Source organism: Neoarius graeffei, chromosome 28 (assembly GCF_027579695.1).
Source record: "Neoarius graeffei isolate fNeoGra1 chromosome 28, fNeoGra1.pri, whole genome shotgun sequence".
Taxonomy (NCBI): domain Eukaryota; kingdom Metazoa; phylum Chordata; class Actinopteri; order Siluriformes; family Ariidae; genus Neoarius; species Neoarius graeffei.
In genome coordinates this window covers 49885469-49896668 of record NC_083596.1, presented here as the reverse complement: position 1 = coordinate 49896668, position 11200 = coordinate 49885469, and the positions used below count along the sequence as shown (strand labels likewise).

The 11200-nt window shown below is 43.2% G+C and overlaps 1 protein-coding gene across 1 annotated transcript; it reads left to right on the top strand.

Moving 5' to 3' along the window:
- Positions 1 to 1136: 1136 nt before the first annotated feature.
- On the top strand, positions 1137 to 11200 carry glra4b (glycine receptor, alpha 4b). The gene is made up of 9 exons (XM_060913293.1): positions 1137 to 1246; positions 3694 to 3821; positions 6795 to 6862; positions 7039 to 7262; positions 7372 to 7454; positions 8406 to 8543; positions 8761 to 8975; positions 9461 to 9623; positions 10775 to 11200. Exons 1-9 carry the CDS (start codon positions 1182 to 1184, stop codon positions 11041 to 11043), a joined length of 1353 nt encoding a protein of 450 aa, XP_060769276.1. The 5' UTR covers positions 1137 to 1181; the 3' UTR covers positions 11044 to 11200.

The window sequence follows — 11200 nt, the reverse complement described above, 5'->3', positions numbered from 1 at the left end:
GGTTTTGCTCAAGGACTCAACTATTGATGGGATTTAAACTCACCACCTTCTGGCCACAAGAAACTAGAGAACACCATGCTGTCTATCTTCATACCATCAACCAATCCGTTATCATTAAAAATTCCTGATAAATGTGGAGGACTTGGCACTTCAAGCTTCTTTTGTACAGAAATGTTGGCAAACAGAAGTCTTTCAGACCTGGCATCATGGACTGTCTGTGTTTTGTGCACTTTTCTGGCCACAAGCTTCAGCATCCTGCAGGTTGATGGTTGCAATCTGATTGGCTCTTCTGTGTATACAATTCTATGCACTGTTTACAGCAAGAAAATGAACTTTTGAAGAAGAAAAAAAGTCTCACTGTCTTTCTATCTGTCTGTCTCTATTTTTTGTCTCCTCGCTCTGACTCTCTCTGGTTTTTATAATCCTCAGGTCAGTGAGAGCCCAGGCACCATGAAATATACATCTTCCTCCAGGGCCTCAGACAGCTGCATGGCCTTTCACTCTGTGTGTGTGTGTGTTCAGTTCTCTCCAAGGTTACTTTCAGCACACAATCCAAACAGTAAGATGTGCTTTTGAGTTGGAATCTACATACAGGTGCATATCTTCACCACAGTCTTTTCTACCACCATGAATCCTGTTCAAGCACATTTTCGCGGAAAGAAAGAAATGCAGACATTCATAATGTTTGACACTAGATTACATTTACACGTGCAGCTGTAAAAGATCAATCTGATTCCTGCCATGTTGAATTGCATAAAAAGTCAGAGGACTGGAAGTCTACAGGTCGGTGAGATGGAGAGAGGAAAGGGAGAAATGAAATGACAATGACGGTAAGGGACCGAAGCCCTCAGGTGCGTACGTGTCACGGTTGTTTATTCTGATAAACGTCTTTAAACGCATCACACGCCCTGATGCCTGCACACACACACGTACGTCTGTCTCTTCTCGGGCTAGCGTGACGAGTGAGAGAGGAAAGAAAGAAAGGAGGGAGAGTGTGTTCAGACTCTTCTCCCCCCACAGATTACACACACACAAGCACACACAGTATGAAACTTGCTGGCACTTCTCAGAAAGCTTGATATGGTTTGTGAGTCCGGCAGTGTGGGAGGAGAAGAGTGTGTGTGTGGGAAGATCCTACAATTTTGGAGCATAACGGTTCATCAAGCAAGAAATAGAGCAGAATGTTTGTACAACTGCAGAAGCTTGTTTGGATTTTGGTGCTTTTTCAGTCATTTGGAGTGCTCAGGTAAGGCTTTTAGATTTGAATCAAGTCAGTTTGAAATTCTGTTGGTCAGGTTTGGATGAGTGTGTGTGTTCATGTGCACATACTGAAAAGTATTATAGTTCACAGGTTCTAGCGATGTGTGGGTGGAGACTAGGCATGTGCCGATTATTATTTTTTCGATACATCACGATATTCAACATGCATCATGTCTGAGGAGTAAGATTTTCGTTTACTCCTCAGGTTCCTTCTCTTGGACAATTTGAGGAATTTTCCATTTTGGACACCGAGTGTGTGTTGTGTATTTTGGGTCTCTGTAAATGATGACGCTGATGTTTAGAGACAGTGCTGTCTGGATTAATATGTTTGCTGTAAGTAGAGGAAAAGCATTTTCATCCAGCTTCAGTCCATGAAGCAGACGGTCGCAACAGTGTCACTATAAGGTCATATAATCCAATTCTGACTAATGAAAATGTGAGACAGTAGAAAAATTAGGCAAGCTAAAGGGATAATACAAAAACTTTGGTGTTGGAGGTCCCGCCTGGCACCACAGAAAAGCATTTGCCCCCTCGTCTGGAGAGTGCGAATGCCACAGCAGTCTGTGGCCACGAGCCAAGAGAAAAAAAAAACAGTCCTACACTCTGAATGGGAGGGTCAGACTCTCTCTCCCATCTCAATCACAGCAATACGGTGGTGAACTGTGAGCATCTGTGAGCGCATGTATGCAGAAGAGGGTAGATAGCGCTTTCCTCTGACTGTGTTACACAGCCTTGTAATGCAGCAGGAGCAGTGAAAATGTATGGTGGGCTGACTTCACATGTCTTGGAGGAAACATGCGTTAGCCTTCGCACTCCCTGATTGGTAGCTGGTTTGTGGGTGGGACTTTGCAGGTGACCAAATTGGCAAGAAAATTGGGATAAAACTTGTGTTGCTTTTAATGTTCGTGATTTCATCAGCACCCATCGGTTCAAACAGAAAGTGAAGTGAGGGAACACAAGCATGAAATGGGGCTTAATGTGAAATCGGATTCAGTGGAGAGTAAAAGTGATGAGAGAGAGAGAGAGAGAGAGGGAGCATATGAGACAGGGAAGGATGGAGCCAAAGAGAGAGGAAAAACAAGGAGAGAGAGACAGACACAGAGCAAGCCAGGAAAAGAGGAGCAGATATACAGGGCAAAAGACAGACAGGGACAAAGAGTGAGAAAGCGCAATAAAACAGATGGGGAATGAGAAGAACAGGGAGAGACACTAACACACAGCGAAAAAAAGACAGATGCTATGTGTGTGTGTGAGAGAGAGAAAGAGAGGGAGGGCATTGTATTTATTCTTATAAGAAGTCGAACTTGACTGTCAAATATAAAATGAACATGTACAATTCACATCTCACCATTTGGGATCCAGGTCTGCAGTGATTTCTGCAGTGATTTCTACACTGTGTTTAAAAACACTGGACAGGAAGAATGTTCTAGAAAGAGCTTGGAGACAACCGAGGGGAACTTGGATGATGTTGAGTCAAAGGGGGCAGCTGTTATCAAAATCCATCTTTAAAGTTTTAAACATTAAATTTTTACTTTATAAAGATGATGTTAAAATGGAATGAAGCGATGTCTCAAGTTAATTCAGAAATCTAGAGCTTTAGTGAGCTCATGAGTAAAGCATTAATGCAAAACAAAGGTGGCGATTCCAATACATTTCTTAATTATAGTTAATATGTCTACCAATGGCCCCGTGGCCAGCGAGGGCCTTTCTGTGCGGAGTTTGCATGTTCTCCCCATGTCCGCGTGGGTTTCCTCCGGGTGCTCCGGTTTCCCCCACAGTCCAAAGACATGCAGGTTAGGTTAACTGGTGACTCTAAATTGACCGTAGGTGTGAATGTGAGTGTGAATGGTTGTCTGTGTCTATGTGTCAGCCCTGTGATGACCTGGCGACTTGTCCAGGGTGTACCCCGCCTTTCACCCGTAGTCAGCTGGGATAGGCTCCAGCTTGCCTGCGACCCTGTAGAACAGGATAAAGCAGCTACAGATAATGAGATGAGATGAGATGTCTACCAGTTAGGTCTACCAAGTAGGTGCATAAACAAGTTGCAATTAGTCCAGAATTTTTCCAGCATCTTTACTAGAACCAGAAGGTCTGATCACATCATCGCTATCTTCTGCACACTGCACTGGCTCCCACTAAAATTTCTCATTGATTATAAAATGCTAATAATGACCTATATAGCACTAAATGGTTTCTACTGTTGTTGTTATTATTAGTACATTACTAGTAGCTTATTAGCACTAGGTACTAATAAAGAGCCTGCATCTTCTGATCAAAGCAGGCATGGCAAATCATTAAAGACCAAAAATTTGTTTTGGCACTGTGTGAATCCTTTTCAAGATCTACCATTTTTGAGATGTCAGTCATTAGCTTTGCCATCTGTTTATTTAATTGTTATCTAATTCTAAATCTCTCTGTTTCATATCCTTCCAGGCTCACTTTTAGCAAGGAGGTAAAATCTCCGAACGGTAGGCCTAAGCCCATGTCGCCCTCTGACTTTCTGGACAAGCTGATGGGAAAGACGTCAGGCTATGATGCCCGCATCAGACCCAATTTTAAAGGTAGGATCAGCTTAACTTTTAAAGGTGCACCGTGTAATTTTTTGGCAGCTTGGTGGTGCAGTAGTGAGCACTGTCAGCAAGAAGGTTCTGGGTTTGAACCTGGTAGCTGAATTTAGCGTTTGTGTGTGGAGTTTGCATATTCTCCCTGTGCCTATGTGGGTTTCCTCTGGGTTCTCTGGTTTCCTTCCACAGTCCAAAGACATGTGTTACATGTGGCAACAAGTCAGTTGGCTACTCTAAATTGCCCATAAGTGTGAATGTGAGTGTTAGCAGACACTCTTATCCAGAGTGACAAACACACAGCAGTGGGCAGCCTGGGTTGCAGTTGGGGTTAGGTGCCTTGCTCAAGGGCACTTCAGTTATTCCTGCTGGTCCAGGGAATCGAACCAGCAACCTTTTGGTCCCAAAGCTGCTTCTCTGACCTTTTGGCCATGACTTCTCCAATTACAAAAAAAAAACTAGAATGCACTTTGTTTAAATCAAAGAAATATTTCACTGATTTTCTCAAATTAATTTGAAACACGTATTTTATTGCGTTTACTACCCTGTAGGAAATATTCTTTCTTTATCCCTTCATCACTCTTTCCTGCTGCTGATATTCTTGTCTTTTTGAGACACTGGGAAATCGCGGCAGTGTGCAAAGAGGAACATGCTGATTTCAGCTGGAAATAAAAATGTACAGTTCATATCTTCACTTGCTTTGCTTTACTCTGACTGCGGGAATACAAAGGCAATCGCTGATAAAGAGGCTGTGTACGTACAGCAGGGAGACACTTAAAAAAACAAGAAAGGAAAAAAATCATGTGTGCAGCAAAAATCTTTTTCTTCTAATCATCCAGACTCGCCTGTAAATTGCTCAGAAAATGCAAAAGGTCAAAAAGGCAAAAGCTCAAATTATTCAGAACAGCAACTTCCCCCCCAAGGCAGCATCTCACCTGCGCTAATTCTCCACAAATAAAAAAATAGCAGCTATTATTTTAAAAAATAAGTACTGAATCTTTTTTGTTTGTTTGTTTTGAGGAAGTAATGTTTTATATCAAGAGAACAGTGCTGCTAGCTTAAAAGCCACCATCTTATAAGGCTAATGATGTACATGCTAAGTAGCATGCAGTTCTGAGATTTTATCTAGTAATTAGCATGCAGTCAGTGTTGAATACATAAAATATTCCTTTTCTTCCAACAGCTTAGCAAGCGAGTAGTCACTTCTTAGATATTAGTTAACATGTCACTAGTTAGGGCGGCACGGTGGTGTAGTGGTTAGCGCTGTTGCCTCACAGCAAGAAGGTTCTGGGTTCGAGCCCCATGGCCGGCGAGGGCCTTTCTGTGTGGAGTTTGCATGTTCTCTCCGTGTCCGCGTGGGTTTCCTCCGGGTGCTCCGGTTTCCCCCACAGTCCAAAGACATGCAGGTTAGGTTAACTGGTGACTCTAAATTGAGCGTAGGTGTGAATGTGAGTGTGAATGGTTGTCTGTGTCTATGTGTCGGCCCTGTGATGACCTGGCGACTTGTCCAGGGTGTTTTCGCCCGTAGTCAGCTGGGATAGGCTCCAGCTCGCCTGCAACCCTGTAGAACAGGATAAAGCGGCTACAGATGATGAGATGAGATGTCACTAGCTACCTGGCTGGTCACTGATATTAGCTAGCTAGTCACTTCTTTCATCAATTGTTAGATATTAGCTATATCATCAGTTCTTGTGTATATATATTAACCGTTTAGCATGTAGTCAGTTCTTAGATATTAGCTTGCTAATATGTAGTCTTTTTTTATTATTATTATCTAGCTCACATGGAGTCAGTTCGTACAGTAGATATCAGCCAGCTAGTATGTAGTCAGTTCTTTTATTTTAGATAGCTAGCATGTAGTCCGTTATATTAGCTTGATGTTAATGGCAGTTGAAAAAAGTTAAAAACTTTGCGAGATATTAGCATTTACGTCAGATATGTTGGTAAGTTATTAATTAAAGGCTCCATACTGCAAAATGTATACTCACACTTATTAGCCTGTCTCCTCAAATGAAGATTAAAAACAGCCTTGTGTGAAGGCTGAAAAGGACATGCCGCTAATTATTACAACTTTGATGATCTTTACTGGGTTCAGCCACGTTGAGAAAGTGGCAGCACAGGGTCATGTATGGAATTTTCACATAAATACGCTGCACTTTCTTGAGATTAGGGTCCATTTTATTTCCTGTGCTGTCTGCTCACTGTTAACCTACAGACCCAAATTAGTCACTCTCTGTCTGTTTCCGTCTCCTATTTTATATTCTCTAGTGTCTCTTCCTTCATCCTTCCACATGGTAGATTATGTTTGACACATTTCCCGCAGGCTCGCACTCTCATCCCTGTCCTCCTACGCCTCCTCAACTTCTTACCCTGTCTTCTTCTCCTTTTCCTTCATCTCTTTCCTCCCCTGTTTAATTTATCTCCCTTTCTCCCATTTCTCTTTTATTAGCTCACTTTTTCAATCTTTCTCTCTGTGTGTGTGTGTGTGTGTGTGTGTGTGTGTGTGTGTCTCAGAGCTCATCTATCATTCATTTTTGTGCTGAGATGAAGCCGGACATTGGTCTGTCAGATAGGAATGTCCCAGGTGATTAGCTAGAAATGTAACAAATGTCCCTAAAGTGAAATCAATAAATGATGATGATGATGATCTCTGAAAGCTCTCTTATCAAATATTTACTGAAAATTGTTAAGACCAGTTGGGCGGTAATTGGAGCAGGTTGGACAGCTGGCGTGGATTCCACAGTGCTGCTCATTAAAATAACTTTCTTTTACACTGTCACAATCTGGCAACCTGGTGAATAAATCACAATGTCGGCGTTATCTATAGCTGTGTGCCACAAGTGGAGCACCGGGTTTCGTCAAGAATTTTAATTCCTTTTAATTCTGCAGCAGTTTTTACACTGAAATGAAATGACACTTCTCTTGTGTATACTGGATGCGCTCCTTGTATATGTGTGTGTGTGTGTGTTTCAGGGCCTCCTGTCAATGTCACCTGCAACATCTTCATCAACAGCTTTGGCTCTGTCACCGAGACGACGATGGTATACACACACACTCAAAATTGTAGTCGATTGTAAGACAAATAAGGGAAGATGATAACAACCAGTTATCTCACAGTGACTCGGCCATCATCTCCAATATTATCTTCAGTCTTAATCTCTTCTTCTCTGAAATATTCAGTCCGTTTATCACCCTCCGATTCTCCGTCCCTCCTCAGGACTACCGCTTGAACGTGTTCCTCCGGCAGCAGTGGAACGATCCTCGCCTGGCATATAAGGAGTACCCTGACAACTCGCTCGACCTGGACCCCTCCATGCTGGACTCCATCTGGAAACCTGACCTGTTCTTTGCTAACGAGAAGGGCGCCAACTTCCATGAGGTCACCACTGATAACAAGCTGCTGAGGATCTTTCAAAACGGGAACGTCCTCTACAGCATCCGGTAAGATGATACTACGGACTGGAACCGTGAAGCGCTGCAGGCACTTGGAGTTGTAGAATTGAACTCGCACACTTGTGTTTTCTCACGCTTGGCTTTCACTTTCTAACAGGCTGACTCTGATTCTGTCCTGTCCGATGGATTTGAAGAACTTCCCCATGGACATTCAGACCTGCACCATGCAGCTAGAGAGCTGTGAGTGCTTCATAATTAATAGCTATCCCACAGTGCTGTTGAATTCTGGATTCTGATTGGTCAGAAGGTGTTGATTAATTTTCTCAAACAGCAGCTCTGACAATAATGAAGCTGTAAATCACAGGTTTAGATTAATGCGCTTCTTCTAGTATGTTATCGTATAGCGTGCCTTTTGTGTTTGAGTGACTATATTATGCAAATCACTTTATTGTATTCCTGGCAGTCATTCCCATGCTTTTTCTAACAGTCCCTGGTTGGTTCATCTCTAAATTCCCAGTCATGTGCCCTTGGGATGTTTATATTTTTATTCATTTTCCCCCTGCAGACTTTCCCGTCGCACAGTGGGCTCATTGCATGTCGGCATATTTTCAAGTTGGCCGTGTAAAATTAGCTGCCTGAGAATCTTTCAGGTTGAAATCTGAGGGGACAGGAAGAGACGTTTTGAACATTTTGACTCGCATAGAAGTTGAGTCGATCTTTTATACCTGCACTAAGAATAACCGTGTCTTTAACGAGCCCTCATCAGCTTTCCCTCACGATGTAGCAGTGGGCATTACATCAGTGACCGTATGCAGGACAGACTCAGAAATACACATACATTGGCACAAATTATGGCACAAATTATGGCACAACATTTGACAGTTGTTAAGCCACAGTTACCCTCCTTGATTAAAAGAATATTGCATCATATCACAATGTCCTCTGGGTCGTCTCTGGTTCCGAAGTGTAAACTACTGTTCAGAATCGCAGAACAATCTTCCCCTGGGTAAATCAACGTTTGAGATGGGTCATACATTGGTGATGGTGATTGAACCAAGAGGAAATGAAGACAAGGTGTGGAAAAATGGTGTTAAAATGCAAATTAGTTCCAGCTTTGAAACAAGATGGGATGAAATGTAAAAAAAAAAGAAAGAAAAAAAATCGTGTTCATCAGTGCCTCTGTCTCCACAGTTGGCTACACCATGAACGATCTGATTTTCCAGTGGCTGGATAAAGGTCCCGTTCAGGTGGCTGATGATTTAACGATGCCGCAATTCGTTCTGAAAGAAGAGAAGGACCTGGGATACTGCACCAAGCACTACAACACTGGTACAACTTCCACATGAATGCATTTGAATGAGTTCAGTGTGCAGAAATGCCACAAGACTTCAGAAATGACCTTTTTGGTATGCAGATTTGTGGAAGCGGTGTGCAATGTGAATTTTTTTGAAGGAGCAGCATCATTTCCTGAATAGTTACTGAGCATTACGTTATTATATTGGTACTGATATTGTGTGTGTGTGTGTGTGTGTGTGTGTTTGGGCAGGTAGGTTCACCTGCATTGAGGTGAAGTTCCACCTGCAGAGGCAGATGGGATATTATCTGATCCAGATGTATATTCCCAGCCTGCTGACAGTCATCCTGTCCTGGGTTTCATTTTGGATCAACATGGACGCCGCTCCTGCTCGAGTCGGCCTTGGCATCACCACCGTCCTCACCATGACTACGCAGAGCTCTGGCTCCAGGGCCTCGCTGCCCAAGGTTTTACAGGACTGTCTCTCCAACCATCCTATCTATTCATCACTCGATGGTACCATTCCCACCAGAAGTCCACCTCCAGAATCACACTGCCCGAGAGTTTACATATCCATCTCATCTACCCAAGCTGTCATCCATCCATCCATCCATCCATCCATCCATCCATCACATCATCTATCTTCAGTGTTGTAGCAAAATGGATTTCCACTTATGCATTCATCTATCCATCCATCCATAGTACTGTAACATTTGGCTGCAGAGATTTCCTTACTATGTTCTGGCCATCCATCCATCCATCCATCCATCCATCCATCCATCCATCCATCCATATATATGACAGTAACTATTCATTCATTCATTCATTCATTCATTCATTCCTTGCTACACATTCACAAAATTCATCTAATCATTCATAGTATGGCTGCTGCTCCTCCTTTCAACCTTCTATTTGTCCATCTGTTTTATAAAATGTATTGTGTGTGTTGTAGGTGTCCTATGTGAAGGCGATAGATATCTGGATGGCGGTGTGTTTGCTGTTCGTCTTCGCTGCGTTGTTGGAGTATGCTGCTGTGAACTTCGTCTCTCGGCAACACAAAGAGTTCTTCAGACTCAGGAGGCAACTGCAGGAAGAACAACGTCAAAGAGTCGTGAGTGACAGCACCAAGCCCTCTCCCTACACACACACACACACACACACACACACACACACACACAAGATGGCAACTGTATATTTATTATTGGAAATGTCTCACCATCACCAATCACCTCATCCAGATTTACTACTGAAAACATCTCAGTGTTATGTGGCTGTGTCCCAAACTACACCATATTCACTGTACTTGTATCAACCACTGGTTGTGTCCTAAAAAACACCATATATTTACAGTACTGGTACATACAGGATACACCATTATAAATGTCTCCATCCACAACGGACGTGTCCCAAATTACAACCTGTTCACTATATAGGTGACATATACAGTATGTTTACTTGCCATGTAGCGCACCGTTAGTCCATTTTGTAGCATTGCTCGGCAGTGAAGGATGATGAAATTCTCTGCAATCGTGATGAGAAGGTAGGAAGTGTCCAACTGAGGTTTAGAATACCCATAATGCACTGCAAGTGAAAATGATATGCAACGTCCACCAGTATGAAGTGAATAGAGTTTGTGATTTGGGACACGTCCATGGTGATGAGATGCACAGTGATGGGGTTTATGTGGCCTACATAGTGAGGAGGGTGTAATTCTGGACAAACAGAATGGAAAAGAAATATCAGTATGGCAGGGGTTTTCAGATGTGTGTGTGTGTGTGTGTTGCTGGGATTCGCAGTGACCTAGTTTTAGAGGCTCAGTTCTGTTTGTGTGGAGAACACGAGAGTGAAGCAATGATTTGCTCTGTGAATAAATAATTTGTTATGCCCATGTCTGAGTAAACAGAGTGTGTGTGTGTGTGTGTGTGTGTGTTTATTCTGTATGTTATTCAGGCTTCAGGTCAGTTTGATGGAGCTGAGAAGAAAAGCAAGAGCAATGATGTTACAGGAAGCACAACGTCTTACAGGAACACAAATCACTGCGCTGCCTGTACACGGGTACACACACACACACTGCATACACCTTAAATGGTCCTGCTGTTTTATACCTAATGGGCGATACGGATGTTTCTGGAACCTGTCATAATAAAATGGCAGCTCGATCCCTGCTGTGGCGTTATAGATATAAGGCTTTGGAATATTTACACGCTTAAATCATTACCTACTTCCGGGTCACCCTTATCCGTCTTCTGTTCTTCACAGGAGTTAGCTCAACACGATCAGGATTTTTTCTTGTCCGGTTTCGGTTTGGACGTCCACCTGTCGGGAGATGGTCCCCTCTCTGAGGCGGCGGCCTTGTTCGCGTCACTGCCTCCAGGCCACTCGCTGTTCCAGATCCGTCGCCAGTTTATTGACCGCGCCAAACGAATCGACACCATCTCACGTGCTATCTTCCCCCTCAGCTTTCTCATCTTCAATGTCTTCTATTGGCTCACATACAAAGTTCTGCGTAACGAGGACCTGCACGCCATCCTGTGAGTGAAGAGAACTGAAGGACAGCACACAGCAACCGGGGCTTTCACACCACCGTGATGGTTTCACTGAAAGGACTGAATTAATCAGCGAAGTGCAGGAACGGTCATGGAAATAAACAGGAAGCAAGGAACATACATACGGTTGTGGTCAGAAGTTTCCA

Bases quoted from the DNA above. Each gene is read 5' to 3' on its own strand.
- glra4b (XM_060913293.1), top strand. From the start codon at position 1,182: ATGTTTGTACAACTGCAGAAGCTTGTTTGGATTTTGGTGCTTTTTCAG. The intron at 1,247-3,693 runs GTAAGGCTTTTA...ATATCCTTCCAG, and splicing joins CAGTCATTTGGAGTGCTCAG to GCTCACTTTTAGCAAGGAGG. The intron at 9,624-10,774 runs GTGACAGCACCA...CACAGGAGTTAG, and splicing joins ACAACGTCAAAGAGTCGTGA to CTCAACACGATCAGGATTTT.